The sequence below is a fragment of the Ursus maritimus genome, unplaced genomic scaffold, assembly GCF_017311325.1.
Source record: "Ursus maritimus isolate PB19 unplaced genomic scaffold, ASM1731132v1 scaffold_1, whole genome shotgun sequence".
NCBI classification, from domain to species: Eukaryota; Metazoa; Chordata; class Mammalia; order Carnivora; family Ursidae; genus Ursus; species Ursus maritimus.
Window position 1 is genome coordinate 15,346,755 of NW_024423343.1, and position 20,065 is coordinate 15,366,819.

General features: G+C 38.7%; 1 protein-coding gene across 1 annotated transcript in view; it reads left to right on the forward strand.

Moving 5' to 3' along the window:
• Nucleotides 1-20,065, forward strand: part of FARSB (phenylalanyl-tRNA synthetase subunit beta) — a 65,239-nt gene that overhangs the window by 29,782 nt on the left and 15,392 nt on the right. The window contains exons 15-16 of the mRNA XM_008690414.2: nt 2,822-2,939; nt 13,925-14,080. Of these exons, the coding sequence (XP_008688636.1) occupies nt 2,822-2,939; nt 13,925-14,080 (274 nt within the window). The remainder of the gene's footprint in view (nt 1-2,821; nt 2,940-13,924; nt 14,081-20,065) is intronic.

A 20,065-nucleotide genomic window follows, 5' to 3' on the forward strand; every position in this document is an offset into this window, starting at 1 on the left:
CAATTCTTCGATTTTTCTTTAACCCTGGCTTAGAATCAAGGAGAATCTTAGAATTGGGAGGAAATGCTTTCAAGAAAATTTTGTTGTAATATGTGAACTCTGTGACTTGAGATAGTTTTTAGGAATCTTGATTTTCATATCTGTAAAAGCAGGGGAGGGGGTCTCTAAGTTCTAAAAATTTTTAAAGTTCTAAAAATGTTAAAATTTGGATTTTCTTAAAGTTAGATTTAATCTGTACCACTAATGTGGTAGATTAGGGCTAGACTATTTAAAGAGCCAACTGGTGATAATATTCATCAAGTACATAAATTGTTTCTCTGTATTCAGTGTCTGAACTTTGAAGAATTCTTATGCAGTTTGGAAGGATTGTGATAATAAGGTCCACTAGCTTTGTCTACTGCTCTTTAAAGATGCCTGTGGTGTTCTTTTCAATGAGAGATGCTCAAATTCATTTGGGTAGAGGGATTTTTCCGTAAATCTTACTGGGTTTCTATTTGAGTTTATTCCAGATTTTCCTTTTTCTACCAGTTTCATTTATCGAACTTGATAGATTTCTTAAGATGTGGTGATGTTCTGTAGGGTTTACATCCTGTGGAAGGAAAATCAGAACACATTATCACTATAAATAGCTAGGGTTTAGCACACTTTCAGAATCAGTATTTCTGCATAAAATACATTAGATGAGTCCATGTTTTAGAGTGGACAGATTCTGTATTTTACTTCTGCTTTACCGATAATTATGTCCTACCCTTACTAACATGGCTAACAGGTTTCTTTTTATTTATGGTTAAATGTAAAGTTGTTTATGGGCTTGTAACTCAGTTTATTGTTTAAGCCCATTCTTTCTCTTGCATAATTCTTAATTTTGGGCTATTTTCTAACTGTAGATATGTTAGAGAATGGATAAAAGAAAAATGTCAGTTAAAACATGTACATTTTATAATTATGAATGAAATCACAGAATATTCCCACATTCCCCCAAATTAGCAGTAGTATTCCTTAATACTTTTAAATATCCATTGTTGAAATTTTCTCAATTGTCTCAATTTTCTTAATAGTTTGTATGACCTTCATTTGAATCCCAAGGCAAAGTTGATGTGCTTCTTCCGTCTCTTAATCTACAGATTGCCCCTCTGTCCATCTCCCTGTCTCTCTTCCTTTCATTTTCTTCACTGAACAAACTGGGTCATTTGTCCTGTAGAGTTCTCAGTTAGGATGTTTTTAAATACGTTCCAGTGGTCCCCTATATTTCTAGCAAATTGGAAGGTAGATCTAGAAGCTTGATTGGATTCCGGTTTAATTTTTTGTATTGCTGTGAGTTTTAAACAAGGCTGATGTATGAAATGGAAAAAAAACAAAAACAAAAACAGAAACAAAACACTGGGAAAAGCTATTTACAAAGGTAGCTTGTTTATATTCCAGTAAGTTAAGCTTTCTTTTAACATTGTACTTTTATATCTGTGAATGGTTTGGGCACTTTCTCTCCAGTTTTGAAAGTGAGCAATATTTACAAAAGCATGGAGTTGAAGACTACTAGCAGCAGGTGGCAGAGTGAACGTGATTGGAAAGGTTTTCTCTTTTCCCTCAGCACACGTTCTACCACCAAGTCTTCATAGGGGCTTCCTGTTAACGCCTGTAAGATCTAGGAAGGGCCTCTGTTTTAGTCAGAGTGGTCAGGGCAGGCCTCTCTGGGGACCTTTTGAGCAGAGACCTGAAGAAAGTAAGACAGCCACATATGAATCCAGAGGAAGAATGTATGTGGCAGAGGAAGGGAGGAGGCGTGGAGACTGAACGCAGCTTGCGGAGCGTGGCTGCAACCCAGTAAACCAGGGGGAGCAGCAGGCATGGTCGGTGGAGAGGAGACCAGGACCAGATTCAGACAGGACCCCATGCAGGGCATGGATTTCATTCAAAATTTGATGGAAACTTGTTAAATTTTCGAACAGGAGTTTCCTGATCTGATGTAGGCCTTAAAGCATCGCTGTGTGTGGAGAACAGGCTGTTAGGCGGCAGGAGTGGAAGCAGAGAAAGCAGCTTAAGCTCCTGCTGTAGTCTGGGCAAGGGGTGGTGGTGCTGGTGTCTGCTGGAGCCCAGGATCATAACGACGGTGCCCTACCACCGCTCATAAGCTCTTCTGGGAACATGATGTGTTGAAAGCTAACCTGTCTCACATGGCTTAGAATGAGAAATTTGAGACAAAAGTACGGAAGTTGTTTTGGGGGGTTTTTTTGTTTTTAGAACTAGGATGTGTGTTTGTATTTCTTTGGCTACTAAGCTGAAAACTGTGGTCACAGCTTGCCCATGGCAGCTGTGTAATTTTTTTAGTGCTACATATTTGTGTTCTGTTTTCTCATTGTTGTGATATTTTAATTGCATTTACATTTTCCCTGGCCTTGGTTTTTAAGAATTTGATTAATATATATTTCATCTATTTAAATACTTGCATTTTTTGTAATCTCCTTCAATTACTTTATAAAATAAAGCAGGATATTAAAATTTACATATTTGCAATCTTAAAAGCTAACTTTAATTTTAAAAATGATAATAGAATAACCAGTCCTAGATACAGGCATTGTATTTATATTTGTTTCTCAATTTTTGATTAGGTCTTAACGATTTTTCATTTTGTAAGTTTGGAAGCCAGAATATTTTCAGTTTTTTGTCTTGGAATTTATAATTAAAAATGATTTGAACATTTACATATTGCATTTTCCAGAAGAGTGTTATTACTGGGAAGCTGTTGAGTTCTTTTGGCCTTGTCTTAAACCAAGTCTGTTTGGGTTCTTATTTGGTCAGTGCAATTTCATGTCTTCTCCTGTAGGTGGCACGCACTACCCTTCTTCCTGGCCTCCTAAAGACCATAGCTGCGAATCGGAAGATGCCCCTTCCTCTGAAACTGTTTGAAATCTCTGACATCGTAGTAAAAGATTCTAGCAGAGGTAAGAATGAGTACACTTGGATTTGTGCACTTAAAGCATGTTATTATAAGAATCTCAGCTTTATGTAAAAGTGGACAGTATAACCACCCCGGTGAATCCAGCACCCATCTTCAGCAGTTACCAGCACATGGCCAGTCTTCTTTCATCTGTACGCCAACCTACTCCCCCGTGTTAGTTTGATGTAATTCTTAGACCTCCTACTGTTTCACAGCAAACACTTTAGTATGTATTTCCAAAAGAGTTCTATATATATCTAAAAGATAAAAGACACCACTTTTGTTTTTTAAAAATAACTCAACACTGTTTTATCATCAAACATACAGCTAGTGTTTAAATTTTCCTAATTGTTTCATGAACTTAGTTTTCATGATTGACTGATATGAATCCATCCAAGCAAGATATTCAGATATTTTGTTGCTCTCTTTTTTCTTTTAGTAGAAGGCAAATCTTAAAAAACTTAACATTTATGAAGAAACCTATTAAAACCTCAACTTGAAAAGTACTGTGGAACATTTTTTTTTATCTTGTGATTTATGTGCATATCATTTTAAGGTACTTTGATGTCTTGTCATCTAGTTTAGCATTAGCTATTCATCGTTCTTGTAGTAGTCATAAGTGTGTTTGACCAGTTTTTGCCTGAAGAATAGGCTGGACTTGTTAGTATAGCAAGTTGCTCGGTCTACCATTTGGAACTCCGGTTATTTAATAAACCTATATTTAGGTAGTACTTAAATCTGATTGCCAAGGATGTCTGTCCAATTCAAACTTCTGTCTTCAGACTTAGACAACAAGTCTGTTTGGAGCTGCATATGAGGTCATTTCTTGGTAGCAGTGCCATCAGCTGACAGCATTGCTGGCAGTATTTCTCTGGTTCCCTGAATTTAACAGTTCAAGTCCTAACCGTGTTTATTCAGGAGTTTTACTCCAGACTGCAAAATTCAGAGTGTGTTCCTCTGAATCCGTTGACAACAGCGAAGGCCTTTTCCCCATTTACTCCTGAAGAGGAGAATACGGCGTTATTCCAACTACCCAGAGTAGTTAAGGACTATTGACTGTAAACCAGCCTGTCTTCAGAAGTAGATACTATAGGCCTGTCCACTTGACTGTAATGTGGAGCTTCCATAGCGAACTCTTCAGCCGAAGCTGGATTCTATCTGCTCTCCAGTATGCAGCCTTATCGTCAATTAACGGCATCACCTTGCATTTGTATGGTGCTTTATACTTAAAAAAATTTTTTTAAATATACCTTTTCTCTTGTGATTGTTAATCTATCTCTTTGAGGCAGATGGAACCAAAAAATATTGTCCCCACTTAATATGTAGGAAAACTAAGAAAAGTAGTAATTTGCCCCAAGGCTGCATACATTTTGGACTTAGAGGTAGGGCCAGAATTGGTCTCTGTGCGTGTATCCTTAGAAAACAAAAGTTTATTTTAATATCCGTCTGTGTAGAATTTTCTTTGGGTGGTCAACTGTGGTAGGAATCAAAACATTTTCAGTGCCAGCAATAAGTAGTTATGAGGGTTCTTGTGCCTCAACTCCTCCTTTGGAACAGGTACCAAAGAATTTGTTATGATTTTAGTGTCAATTTTTTTCTGTTTCTGACTCCTTTCCTTTCATCTTTAACTCTTTGAATTGTAGGTTTTGATCCTTGGCGATCCAAACATTTACAAATATAGGATTAGGTTAATTATACCAAGTTTCCTCAAAAGTTTAATATATTTGGGTGTTCCCAGGTTGGGGGCATAACTATTTACAATTGTTAGATCTTGTTGGATAGACCCCCTAGATCACGATATAGTGCCCTTCTTCATCTCTTGTTCCACTCTTTGGTTTAAAATCTAGTTTAGTGTAAGTATGGCTACTCCAGCTTGCTTTTGTGATGTCTGTTAGCATGATAAATGGTTCTCCATCCACTTGCTTTCAATCTGCAGGTGTTTTTAGGTATAAAATGCATCTAAGTTTCCTCAAAAGTTGTATAATATTTCAGCAGTAGGCTTCCTCCCTAATGGCAAGGACTCCCCAGAGGGCTCTGGTACTAGTGCGGTAGGCCATCATTTAATGAGTCACCCTGGTGAGAACTCCAGAAACCCAGTCTGTATGCTTCTTAACCCAGATTTGGATTTCTGCTGCACTTTCTTTCATCAGAAGGAATAGTTTTCATCTCTGTAGCAGACCTCTCTTATTTGGGTCTTTAGTTGTGATTATTCTGTTTTCCCTACAGGAACATTTTTAACTGACACTACTTTTGCCTGTTGTCTTGCACTCATGGTTTATTTTATCCAAAATTTTCTATCCCATCAATGGGATTTGAGGAATAAGAGGTTAATGTGCTCAATAAGTTTACCATCTTGAAAACCTAAGTTTGCTTCTGAGTGGGTTTTCTCTTAAGGTAGGCCTGGATTTTATGTTGTAACAGGTAGCTTTTCTGATGGATTATTCTACATATGTTCAAGCGGACTCTCTACTTGTCGTTCGGTGTACATAGAAGGTTCTATGGGAAAGGCAGCGTAGCACCACGGATATAAGACTGCACATACCGCCAGAGTACTTGGTTTTGAGTCACGGTTCTGCCACTTACGAGTTGCTGAACTTTGGACAATTTATGTGATCTCTCTATGCCTGTTTTCTCATCTGTTGCAGTGGGGATGACCAGATTTTTGGTAAGGATTAAATGAAATTGCATTTTGAAAAGTTCGAGCCACGTCATAAGCACTGTTTGGTGTCTGCTCTTACCGTTAGAGTATTAGCAGTCCCTAAGGCCCTAAGTACTTAGCATCCTGGTCTATGGTCATTTTCTGTGAGAGTGACTTGGAAACCTTTGGCCATTACAGGGTTAATGTCACCTTGCTGACACTAAAAATGAGGCACTTGGGGCTCATTTTTATCCTAACTTGATTTAAGTGGCTTTTCTTCTGTTGTGCACTATCTTTTTTAGGGTCTGAGAACCAAAATGTACTGATGGGGCAATTTACTCAAAAACAGGAATATTGTGTTTTCAGTAATTCATCACCCACTTCTCTTCAATGAATTGAGCATATATGTTTTTACCACCTTTCAAGCCAGTAAGCATTTTTCTATTGGATTTACATCAGCCATTTCCTTGTAAATCTTCAAACTGTTTTGAAAAGGAAAAATCTAGGTCATTAAAAGTGAAATGATAGAGGAGTTTTCCAGTAATGTATAACATCCTAGATTTTCATTAGTGGGGGCCATACCCAAAGTACTGGTTCAGAAGGGGAGAGATGTGTGGCAAGGGTGAGCAAGACAGTCTCATTCATTGCACTGGTAGAAAGGTCCTTTTGAGTTCCTTTTCTTTGCTAGGGTCTGCTTGAAATATGAGTTTCCCATCTTGAGGGAGACTGGTGAGTAGGTTTTCATAGGTAGGGCTCTGAGGGAGCACACAAGGGGCCCTGATAGCACAGAGAAGGAATGACAGTTGCCACTGACATGTTTTTTAACATTAAGGAAAACCCCGACTCTGCCTGTCAGATAGGCAAGTGTGTCTTCCACAGTGGAAATGAAAAAGGAAGCTATGCTGGATTTCAGTATGCCTCCCCCAAGTTTTGTTTGGCTTACCTTCCTGTAAGAATAAATGAAAGCCTACTAGCCCGTTTTCATGCTTGACCTCACTGGACAGTTTCTTATGCTCTCATGGACTTGTTGACTGACTGTCCATGTTGTGAAACTGTCAGGCCCGCTGCCTGTTTAGCGACTAAGTCAGGCACACGTCTCAGATAGTGAGACTTCCACTCGGAGTCCAACACATTCCGATTCTTTAAGGCTGCGCCAGTCACTGCATTTATTGAGCTGTAAGATCCAGAGTTGCTGCCTCATTGTTAAAAATTAGTCATGACTCCAGAAACTAAGCTGGTTTATCCCTTTTGGGCAGAGTGGCATGTGTCTTTGGAATGAGAAGTTAAAGGCAGACTCTGCTGTGGGGTAAATTTTCAGCGTTATGATGGAAGGCAGTAGAAGCAGCCCAGGAGCTATCGAATCAGGCTGCTGTGTGATTTGATTGGTTTCAGTTGTTCATACTTAAGTTTGGTGTCAAGAATAACTCAACTATAAGCAAAATAGTAAATTACTTTAGAGGAGCAAAGGACCTATTTGTAAATTACTAATCTTTGTGCCCAGAAAAGCAACTATATTTTGCAAAGTCCAACATTCTGGCTTTTATTAAAAGCACATTGAATTCTGCCATCACAGTTTATTCCATGATGGTCCCTGAAGCTGCCAGCATGCCTAGAACCTCACTGAGATGGCAGGAGAAAACACATCACCGGTTTGGGTCTAAATTTAAAAGGAACCGTAGCTTAAGAAAGATGACTTAGTTTGGCTCTGTAAAGGGTACAGGGTCGCTTAGATTTAGCGTGATACAGTCATCCAGTTGTCAATTTGACATAGATCTGTAGAGAATCTTGATAATCAAATCACCATGCACTTTAGTTTGGACTAGTCACTTAGAGACTTTTGGGTTTTAATATTATAGTAAATGGAGTAGGTTACAGGCCCTTGACCACTTGGATGGCTCCAGCTACCTCACTTGCCTTGGCACACGTGCTCACTGCAAGCCTTCGCTTTTTGCTCAGACCATTCCCACTTTCTCCAAAGCATTGCTACATCCTGGTACAAGTTGCATTTTCTCTGCCTCCCCCCGCCCCAAATTGTTCTGGTAGTTTCTAAAATGTCACGTACTTCCTGAAGCTTTTCTTTTTCTTATTTGAGAGAGAAAAAGAGAGAGGGCACACAAGCATGAGCAGGGGGAGGGGCAGAAGGAGAGGGAGAGAATCTCTAGCAGACTCCCCCTGAGTGCAGAGCCCGGCGTGGGGCTCAATCCCACGACCCTGAGATTATGACCTGAGCCGAAGTCAAGACTCAGATGCTTAACTGACTGAGTCACCCAGTGCCCCTTCCTGTAGCTTTTCTAAATCAGAATGATCTACTTCTTATCCTGACTTGTTTAAATGTGGAAATCCAGAGCCTCTTTTTAACAGTAATCACAATATATAAGATTCTTGACTGTTTTTCGTCCTTGGGCCAATGTGACTGTGTCGAACATAAATAAGTCACTGATCTAGGATTTGGTTTGTTCTTCCAGTTTGCTCTCTGTACCGTTCATGATCTGTCTTATATTGTAACTTACTGAATGTAGGGGCTGGATCTCTATAGTTTTTTCTATAATTCTTTGCTTGATAAAGAGCTCAATAATAAGCGTTTTCATTATGAGCTTGTGAAATACTTAGGCTCTGAGAGATTGTCCGTTAATTCTGTAGCCATCAAATAATGGAAGATTATCTAGCATCCACATGTGGAATGCAGTTTTCTGAAGAGAGCTTATGTCATCAGTCTGGATTAATTTAATTTTACTACTTCATATTTTTGGCATGTAGAATTTCCAATTAATAATTCAAAAAATATGGGTGTAAGGAACATTGACATTAACAATATTTGAAGTAGCATCATTCTCTTTTATGATGGCATCTTAACTGTAAATAACATCATTTTTAATATGGAAAGTTATTTTAGTACATTTGGTTCCACATAGTTAAAATCTGCAAACGTGAGTATAATATGCTCTGTCATGCATTGCATACCGTATTTTTTTAATAGATAAAATCCATTCCAGGTTATGTTAACTAAAAGCCAACCCATAAGGTTATAACTTTTTCCTTCATGCTTCGAGAAGGTCAGATTTTTCCCCCCTCACATTAGTTTCTTGGCTTTCAGCATTTACTGTACTGTACTTTGGTGTTCTAATACAGAAATCTTAAGAAAAATTGTTCTTACGTTTTATGTTCATAAGATTGTACCACCTTTAAGAACTTTCATAGATATATATTAAGAGCAATTCTGTTCTTTTCACATTAAAAAAAATACACATATCCAACTTCTCCTTAATTCTGCTCTTATAATTAGTTGCCAGATATTTTCTATGCATATGCAACCATATGTTTTACATTTCTCTGTATAGCCATAGATACAGATAAATTCTTTCTAGTGTTGGGGCACCTGGGTGGCTCAGTCGATTAAGCATCTGCCTTGGGCTCAGATCCTGGTCCTGGGGTCCTGGGATCGAGTCCCATGTCCAGCTCCCTGCTCAGTAGGGAGTCTGCTTCTCCCTCTGCCTCTCCCCCCTCCTATGCTTGCCCTCTCTCTCAAATAAATAAAATCTTTACAAAAAATACTTTCTAGTGTTTTTACACAAATGGAATCATGGTTTACCTCTCCTGTGCTTTACCTTTTGCCTATGAGCATATTCTGTCCATCTCATTCTTTTTAATGGCTTTATAATATCCCATAATATGGATGCATTATAATTCAGACTATTATGATGAATATTTAGATTGCAGCCAGGTTTTTGCCAACATGTCTGTTGTAATGAATATCCTTGTACTCTTAAAATAATTTGTATTCGTAGAAATAGAATTGTTCAGTCCATAGGTAAGCACATTAAATGCTTGCTGTCTTAAATTCTCTTCCATAAAGGGCTTATTATTATTATTTTTTTATTTTAACAAACTTGCAACCCTACCATCAGTGTGTAAAGGTTCCTATTTCACACATTAGTTTTTAAGGTGTATGTCTTCACAGGATTCTTGTAGCTGAATCATTTAATATTACACTGAAATTCTTCAGGAGGTAATGTAAAATTTGCCACATTAGCTACAGTCTCTTGGGTACCAATATTAAAGAAATGGATGGAATGGATTAAAAATCAGGGTGCCTCTTTCTCAGTCTTAGCCATACTACTAATCTCATGATCCATATCAGCCACTGATTACTTTGGAAGCCTTTTTTAGTTTTTCAGTAGACTGTCTCCTAGCATCTGTATTTGGGCCTTCAGGTGAATATGAGAATAGAAGTAAAGTCGTTTTCTCAAACTCTGCCTTTTTCCAGGCTGTCCATATACAGTATCACCTAACACCCTTAATTTGCTTCTTATCATTGGTACTTTGGTGAAAGAGGATCTACACAAAGCAGGAGCCTGTTTGAAAAATTTTAATTTTAGGCAATAGTTTTACTTTATTAAGGAACATCATGTATCATCCTTTTTTTTCCTCCTCTTTTAAAAAATCATTTGGCGTGTTCTTTTAGCTTAGGGAATTGTAGCCAGCCACCCCGCCCCCCTTTGGGTGGTTTAGATCAGCCTCTCCGGGCAGTACTTTGAAGTCTGTGAAATACATTGGTAATTTAGGCTGACATACTTGGCAGGCCCATTTAAAAAGCAGAATTGTTTGGTGGCATGACACAAGAGGTCTGTTAACGGAGTTATAAAGAACTGAGGCATTTCCAGCAAACCCTTGTTTTGGCATGAAATTGAAATAGTTCTTACTTTGTGGCATGCAGTGAGTGAACTTCCTGTGATGTAATATGGTCCCTCGGTGCAGAATACGAAGAAATGAGAATTTTACTCTACCTAGCAGTTTCTCCAAGGAGGGATGGGCGGAACTGAATATGTGGTATTTTCTCCTTTAATTCAGTTCGGCTACAGCAAAGGGAATATCTTAGTGAGATGGGAGGAAGCAAGTCTAGAGTGGTAACGCTTGGGAAAGGTAGAAAAAATGGCCAGTCAGTGGTAGGAGTTAGAGGGGTCGCTTAAATAGTTTAATTCTTACAGTAGGTTTAGTACAAGGCCCTAAAAATCTGCGGCTTTTCTTAAAAATATTGCAGAATTGAATCCAGAAATATATAGCTCATTTGTCTGTATGTGTGTTATGTAATCATCCTGAAACCTTTTTTGAATAGATTATAATTTAAGTCCTGTATTATTGTAAGTTCATTATTCTAATTATCAGGATCACTCAAGTTGTTCTAAATTCTAAGTCTTTAAACCAGCTGTTGCTCCTCTTATCAGAAAGGTAAGTTTTGGGGCGCCTGGGTGGCACAGCGGTTAAGCATCTGCCTTCGGCTCAGGGCGTGATCCCGGTGTTACGGGATCGAGCCCCACATCAGGCTCCTCCGCTATGAGCCTGCTTCTTCCTCTCCTGCTCCCCTGTTTGTGTTCCCTCTCTCGCTGGCTGTCTCTCTCTGTCGAATAAATAAATAAAATCTTTAAAAAAAAAAAAAAGAAAGGTAAGTTTTACATGGTTTGGAAGTCAGGAAAGAAGTATTCCAAGACACAAAGGTCACCAAAATAAAGCTTCCAGTTTATGCTGCTAAGCTGTCTGAATGCTGGCATTACTGTTGGGCTCTTCTTTCCCAGCAAAGATGGAACAACAAAGTAGTTTGAATACATGTCTGTGTATTAAAGTGGAAGCATGTGACACCAACAAATGGGTACCACATGGCAGAGAAACCCAGGAGCAAGTCAGTAATATGAAAGGGATAATTTAGTTCTGTTTCATTTCATTTTTTTCCCTTCAGGGAGTATACGTGTATACGCGAGCGTGTGTGTGTGTGTGTGTGTGTTGTTCCTGCGGAGAAATCAAGCCCCTCATTTGAGTTTATGCGTGTGGTTGGTTTAGTGAGGTTTTATGCCTTCCTGGTTTTAATATTAATCTTTATTCTTACACCTTCAGTTAGAGCATTTAGATACCAAATTTCTTTATTCTTGCAAATGGAAATGATAGGGAGTGACAGTGGTACAGAACTCCCTTTCCTACATCAGTGGACTCTTGTGCTGACTTAGAATGTGGCCCACTGGCTGGGCCTGGTCTTGTGTGTGTGTTTGTGTGTGTGTGTGTGTGTGTGTGTGTGTGTGCACTTGCATGCTTAACCTCCCTTTCCAGGCTTTATTCATTTATTCAAAAATTCATTGTTGAGGGTTGAGTCTGTGTAGGCCCTGTGCTGGCTTTGACCGCATCCCTCCAGGAGTACCTAGAGCCGAGGGCCTTGAACGTGGTAGGCACTAAGAAATGTTACATGGTAAGAACAGTTATTTCTTCACGTGTGTTCAGTCAGAAGTTTAATAACTCTGAACATACTTCCCATGAATTACAATATTGTTGATGGCTAGAAACTTTAGTTTAAGGACTTCAAAAATATAACACTTGAGAATACTAAAATATGTGTCCTATCAAAACCATTTCAAGAATGTACATTTTGACTATATTAAGTAGGTGTGTATCTATCCATAAGTTTGCTCTTAGAAGTTTTCATCTAAGTCCTTCAGAGAGTTTGTCCTCTAAATCCTTTAGAGACTTAGAGATTTTCAGTGTTTAGTAGATGATACTGGTCAAATTCTGCTTTCATAACTTATTAGCTGTGTAATTAATTATTTAGCTCTAGCCAGTTGGCTTGCCACTGGGCAAAATCTTTCTGAGCCTTTGTTTCTCCATCTTATTTTTCCTACCCTATTTTATAGGGATAATAAAACCCATTTTACATGATTGTCTTGAAAATTAAATAAGATTATAGATAGATTTATAAGTGCTAAGTACCTAGCACATAGTAGATAATCAGTATGTTAGTTTCACGTTTCGCCCCATTTATGTGCTCACTTTTATATTACTTTAGTAGTATAGTGTCTTAAAATACCCATGTTTTATTTGGATAGCTGGAAGGTAAAAGACATTTTACATTTTGTCAATGGGAATGGCTATGGGAATAAATCTGTGGAAGAACTTTTGTTTGGTACATGCTAATATAAAGTAGATTATTTTCAGTTCCCCCCAGATATTATTTTGTTTTTTCTCTTTTTGTAATCTTAACAGCAAAATGAAGTCAATATTCATTGTTTGTGTCAAAGCAGTGGTCTCCTTTGGAATTAAAGGGCCACAAGTGTATATATCTTTTAAGATTAAATACTCACTGTTGAATTTGAGTTTCCCTTTATGTGCTATGCACTTTTTTTTTTTTTGAGAAGGGGCTTTAATAAAGTTTCAGATCTTTGTAACCATGACTATAGGATACAAAATAGCTCTGACCTGACCAAACACCACTCGTCACATTTTTCCCCCACATCTAACCCCTAGGCAGCCACCGTCTGTTCTCAGTTGCTATTGTTGTGCCTTTTCCAGAATGTCCAAAAAATGCTCTTATATGTAGGCCTTTGAGACTGGCTTCTTTCATTCAGTAAAATGCCCTTGAGATTCATCTAAGATGTCAAGTCTGTTGATAGTTTGTTCCTTTTTATTGCTGAGTAGTATTCCAGTGTGTGAAGAACAGGATGTATTCATACGGTCACTGGCAGGGTTCTTTTGAGTGCTGCAAGTCTGTCTGAAAACAGCACATCTTGTAAGTTCTGATTTTCAAAGTAGAATAATATATCCTAATCAAGGAGCAATTGGAAAATAGATGAGACTCTGCTCAAATACAACTTCTGTTGACATTTAGGTATATTTCTCTTCCATCTTTTTCCTGTGTGTAGAGATTTTTTTAGCTTATTTTTGCATTGTTGTGTTTCTTACCTTCCTCTATTGCTTTTTTTCATGTTTTAATTGTATGTAACGTATGGTTTAAGAAGATTGTAAAGCAAATACTACAATGACCATCCAAACTAATAGAATGTTGCCGGTATCTTAAGCTTCTTATAAGGCTCTTCCCCATCATATCATTTCTCTTGGAGTAATCACTGTCCTAATTTTTGTGATAGTTATTCCCTTCTTCACTTCATGGTTTTCCAAGCTGTGTTTGTGTGTGGTTTTTGTTGTTGTTGTTTTTTTGAAGATTTTATTTATTTGACAGAGCGAGAGAGCACAAGCAGGGGGAGCAGGGGGAACAGTAGAGGGTGAGGGAGAAGCAGGCTCCCTGCTGAGCAGGGATCCTGATGTGGGACTCGATCCCAGGACCCTGAGATCATGACCTGAGCTGAAGGCAGACGCTTAACCATCTGAGCCACCCAGGCACCCCGCTATGTGTGTTTTTTAAAGAGTATAGTGTAATTTTGACTTTTTTTCAACTTAATGGTCTCTTCCCCCCCCCCCCCAATTTACTATGAGTAATTGCTCTAGCTCTAGGTTTCATAAAGATGCTTTTTAGGCCCATAGTACTTTCTTAAGTAATGGTCACCGTGGCCTTGTGGCCAATTCTTTTATTTTTTCAGATGTAGGTGCAAGAAACTACAGGCATCTCTGTGCTGTTTATTACAACAAGAATCCTGGGTTCGAGATAATCCATGGGTTACTGGACAGAATCATGCAGTTGCTTAATGTGCCTCCTGGTGAAAAGAAGGGCGGATATGTGATCAAAGCATCAGAAGGTAAGACTGATCGGCCAAATCCAGAGTTAGTGATAACGTAATGAAGAGTCCAGGCCCTATTTTTGATAGTTTTTTCGGTTTGATTGGGGTGGGGAGGTGGGAAATAGAACTTCATTTCATTTAATTTTTAGTATTTTCCAGAAAACATTCCTTTTTCATGCAGCATCTTAGGAAACTAGTCTTCTAGTTCTGCACAAAATACTTTTGTTCAAACTGAGTGTGGTAGCCCCTAGTTACTGGCACTATCAAGCTCCCAGCACCATGGTGAGACTTCTGAACTCAGGAGTCCAAACTGGAAGCTGGGAGAACCTGACCTGATGATGTGCACTCAGAAGCCGCCTGTCCTCGAGGCCTATAAGGCAAAAGAAAAACCTGACACGTTATCCTGAGACTTCACATGTTCATCAAGTCCTAAGGTTGATTGAGGAAGAGTGACATTCCTCCTGTCTAAAAGCCCAAGTGCAGTGAAATGTGTTGGGGAGTTTCAGTTAGGCCAACCAGACGGAGTCTATGTACTGCTGATGTGCCCACTTCTCCTGGTGTGAGGCGTTCTGGAGTTTTTGCTTTTAGTATCCCAGTAGTTTGAATCTGAGTTTGTTTTGTTAGACTAGAAACAACTTGAAAGAAATATTCGACCCCTCGTTTCTACTGCTTACCTGACAGTTTTTTATCATTATTTGGCCGTTACATATAGTGGTGTTGAGTTTTATTGGAAGACGTATTTTTGTTTTTCTTCGATTTATTTTTCTTAGTCCTCATAGATTATTTTTTATAGTTGATTTGTTTTAATGTTTTGTTTTTACTTGAAGACGTCTCTGAAAATGCAATAATTCTGAAATATATGGGCCTTTTATAGGTTAAAGATATGTTAGATTATTTATTTTTTTTAATAAAATTGAGAGATTAAATATGGTCAGGAGTTACTGTTTTCTTCCACATCTCTCATTAGTGATTATGCAGTGAAACTTGTGTTATCCTTCTAGAACTCTGGAGTGTTAAAACCGGAGCTTAGAGTTCAGCAAGTCCAATGTCCTGGTTTGACAGGTGAAGGAACCAGGACTGGGCAGGTTGGGTGAGAGGGGCTGCGTGTCGGGTGGAGAACCCAGGCTCCTGCTGCCCAGTGCCCCCCCCCCCCCAGCACCAAGTTGCCTGCCTTCACAGTGCCTTTACTTACTCCTTCACCAGTTTGCTCTTCCAGAGTTCTGTTTTAAGATACGGTCCTCCGGATGAATAGCAGCCTGAAAACTGATGTGGCACATCTTCTTTACCTTCTGAAGTCTTAGAATCTTCGTTTCATAAACAGATTAACTGGATGAAAGTCAGTTCTCTGAAACAGATTATGCCATGTATATGAGCTCTAATTTTTTTTTTTTCTTCAAAGGTTTCAAAGAGCTGAAATGGTAAATTGGAGCATAAACTATTATGGATAGGATACTTAAACATTTTTTTAAATTAACATATGTATTATTTCAGGGGTATAGGTCTGTGATTCATCAGTCTTATATAATACCCGGTGCTCATTACAACACATACCCTCCCCAATGTCCATCACCCACCTGCCGCATCCCCCACCCCCCTCCCCTCTAGTAACCCTCAGTTTGTTTCCTAAGATTAAGAGTCTCTCATGGTTTGTCTCTCTCTCTGATTTCGTCTTGTTTCATTTTTTTTCTCTCTTCCCCTATGATCCTGTCCTATGCCTTGTTTCTTAAATTCCACAAATCAGTGAGATCATATGATAATTGTCTTTATCCGATTGACTTATTTCACTTAGCATAATACCCTCTAGTTCCATCCACATTGTTGCTATGGCAAGATTTCATTTTTGATGGCTCCATAATATTCCACTGTGTGTGTGTGTGTAATATATATATATACACCACATCTTCTTTTGGATAGGATATTCTTAGGTATAACTTTTGTATTAATGATATTTCTGTAAACCACAAACCAATGTCTTCATATTATTGCCTCTCTAGCCTCAGTAGGCTCCTTAGACATTTATTTCTCACAGAAATCTGAGTTCCTAGTCATGAGGCAGGTTTCAGGAAGACCAGGATGAGGACAGGCCCTGCTCTCCAGGCACCTGTGGAGGGGCAGGGGGTTGGGGGGAGCGCTACATACCGACTCTCACTCCATGCTGCTCCTTATGACAAGTGTCTTAAGGTTTCCAAAGAGGGAAATAGTGCAACTTGAGGGCATCTGGGAGAGCATTAACGAGCTTCTGGGCAGTCAGATGGGCATTTGAAGGAAGGAGTGGGTGGAGACAGAAAAGCACGGCAGCTGTGGGAGCAAGGACAAATATGGGAAACATGGCCTAGTGCAGTTTGGTTTGACTGTATGGTGAGGAGGAAGCTTAGGACTATATTTAGCATCTTGGATGCTGGAATAAGGGATTTTAGCTAAGTGGGAGAAAAATACTGAAGTTTTTGTTTTGTTGTTCTGTTTTGTTTTTGTTTTTTAAGCAAGTAAGTGATACGACTTAGATCTGTGCATGCAAGGGATGAATCTGGCAGCAATATGGAGGTTGGGTGGCAGAGAGAGTTGGGGTAGAGAGAATGGTTGGAAGGTATTGGAGTGTGTATACTGTGGTAGAGTATACACTAAACTGTAATAGTGAGGATGGGGACTTGAAACTTGAACTTCAGTGTCGGGTGTAGCTATTCCAAGGAGAAGAATGATTTAAGAAACTTCTGGAAAGTAGGAGCTGCAGCACTTAGCATTTGGAAAATTTCATGATATGTGCCGCTTGGAACTTTTATAATAACAGCTAACATGTATTGATCTTCCTAAAAGTCATATTTTTATAATTCTAAACCTATGGCAGTATTTAAATCCTTTATTATGGGGCACCTGGGTGGCTCAGTCAATTACACGTGTGCCTCCGGCTCAGGTCATGATGGGATTGAGCCCCGCGTCAGGCTCCCTGCTCAGCAGAGAGCCTGCTTCTGAACCTTCTCCTCCCAGTTCCTGCTCTCCATCTCTGTCTCTCTCTCAGATAAATAAAATCTTTTAAAAATCCTTTATTATTTTGATGCTAAAATATGTAATGCTTCATACTTAATTTCCCTAATATATAGATGTCTGTTTTGGTTTAGAGGGTTTTTTAAATTTTTTTATTAGAAAATGCATTCATAAACTGTAATCTTCTCATGTGGTTGTAAATCTTTATGTTCAGTTTTTTTAGAGCAAGTTGTTACTATGGTCTTGATTTAGAATGAGGACAGAGTCAGTATTTTTCCTTTTGAACTTATTTAGGCTTTCATAGTAGAATATTCTAATGTTTTAAAGTTTTGACGTCTATGAAATGTCCTAAATTTATGAATTTGAAAAGCTTTGGTATAACTTCTTTATGTATATGGGTGGCCTGGACCAGTATATATTTCAGTATATCTAAACTGGCTATTTTGGGAAAATAAAACGTGTATTTACTTGTAGTGTCCCTATCACCAGCATTGGCCACATCTTTGTTTCTAAGTGCTTTCTGTAAGAGCCATCAAACCAAAGAACATTGCTGTCATTCTAAATAATAGTTCCTCATTTCTCGTAGGCCTTTCTAAGTCTATTTTGATTAATGACAAACATGGTCTTTTTTTTTTATGGTTAAAGAAATCAACACTTAAAAGTAAGTGGTTTGTCAAAATAAGTCAGCAAAGCTGGTTTTCATCTCAGATTTCACATACATATTTTATAGACCACTTAGATATATGTACATATCTCCTAAGTAAATATGTAAACACAGGAATTTGGTAGTTGGAGCATGTTTAGCTACATCATTTCCACCGATTTATTGTTATTTTGCATATAGCTTTTTCTGCAAAGAAAAGGTCTTGAGAGTATCAAAAAGAATAGAAGCAGATTAATAGCTACCATTTCCTACCATTCTTAATTACTGAGTTGTCTTCTCTTACTCCTCTGGCATATGGTTTACTTTTTAATAATTAAAAATCCCTGGTGGCTTTGCATTTATAATTGAGCTAAGTCTGTTCACCAGAGATTCCTGCTAATGTCAGTTCATTGGCAGTTACACCTAATTTCTTCTGTCTTTTGTGCTGTGCTGTTTGGTGGTAGTGATGAGTGGAACAGAATTTGATTCCCCTTTGAGAAATGTGGCCCTGTCCATTGTGAGAGAAATCTGGAAGCTCATTTGATCGATCATTGCATTGATCCCAAGGCGTTCTGCTGACATTGGAGTGTAACCTTGTTTATTCTGAAGACAGCCACTCTCTGCAGCCTGCAGGGTCTGTGCAGGAGCGCTCCTGGCTCGCACGACTGCAGCCGGAGTTAGAAGCCACGGTCGCTTAGTCTTACAGAGTTTTCACTTGCTGAGCACCTTTGCACTTAACTAGCGTGAGCTAGAGCATGGAGTCGATGATAGAATAAGGGCAGTTAAGTGGGAGGGGGAAAAAGAACCGCTAACGTTTTAGCAGACCTGTAGAGCCTTTGAGGGTTTCAGAAGGGTTCAGCTCAGTGGTTTAATGGCATTTGATCAGATTATTGCAGCATATATATGCCTTGTTTTCCCCCAAGCTTCTTCCCTTTTGTGGTTTGTTGCAAACTAAATTATGTATGTCAGAATGCATTTATCCTTTTCAGAAACCACTTTTGGGCAAGAAAAAAATCTCAACGTTTTTGTGTTTAGGACATTTATGTGGTTGCTGGGCAAATCAGTGGCAAAAATAATTTCTTGTAGGAGGTGGTAGGTTTTGTGTGCAGTTGGCTGCATTGACTTCAGTGTGTATTTTTTTCCCCTTTTTAATTTTTTTACCGAGTTCGGTTTTATTTACAATTCTCCAGAAAACTTCAGTTTAACTTGAGACAAGATCTCTGAGAGACAGATTTTACAACTTTTAGTTTTGACCATTCTAGTTTTCATGCTGCTCAGAATTCATCTTGTGAAATGAACAATAACCCTGTAAGCAATATGCACATTTAATCCTGCACCATATGTACCCCTAGTGGTTATTTAGAAACCTTCTGTTACAGTAACACCTAATGACCATTTACTTGACCTGTAGGTCATGACCTTTTCCTCTTTTAGGACACCTGTGAAGGATTTCAGATGCTAAAAGTTACGGGTGAAACTGTGAGGTTTTCCTAGTCTTCACATTGGTTTTTAGTGTAACTTGAGCTTGGAAATATATGAGAAGAATATCTGTTGAACAACTTGTTGAAGTAAAGTTGTTCCATTTATGGTTTGATTTACACAAATGTTCTGGACGCGAATAAAGGGGGATCTATATATGTCCACACTTAGTTACCACCAACAAAGGCATCACTCTCTTAAGGTATCAAGTTTAAAAGAAAAAAGGTTTAGATGTTTTTAAGCTTCCTGGCCTTATTACTCTGCGTAAACAGTCCTTATTCCTCTACTTCTCTTTTTTGTGTTTTGAGGCAAGCCTTCAAATAGTTTTTGTTACCTTCTTGGAAGGGGTTGAACAACTCAAACCAGTTTCACAATGGCCGTGATCCCCACGCAGGGAGCAGCCCTGTACTGGGCGCCACGGTCTTTAGGATGCTCGGCCGTTAACATGAAGTTCACCTAGCCCCGTGGTTTTGAGTGTTTGTTGTTGCCTCCTTCTCTTATACGTACTAGACAAAGTTCTCTGCACTCAGGTTCGTTTCACCTCGTTGGGGGTGGGGGGCTTGATGTTCAGTACTCAGCAGATTGGAGTGCTCGGCCCTCCCCTTGATGACTCCGCTCCATTTCCCATCTGATAGATGTTGTCCTAACTGTTTCTCAACTTGCTTTTTTTGTCTCTCCCCTAAGGAACGTTTCTAGACTTCTTCTGATTGCCCCTGTATATTATGTACTTTGTGTATACCTGTGCTTCATACATAAAAGGAGTATGTATGGACCTTCTTAAAAGCGAAGGTTAAAAATAACTAAAGTTCCAACTTTAAATTATATTTACTGAATAACTTTTCATGTTTACTTATACAAATTATAGTGTGTCAAATTAGATATGCCAATTAATCACATTTTGT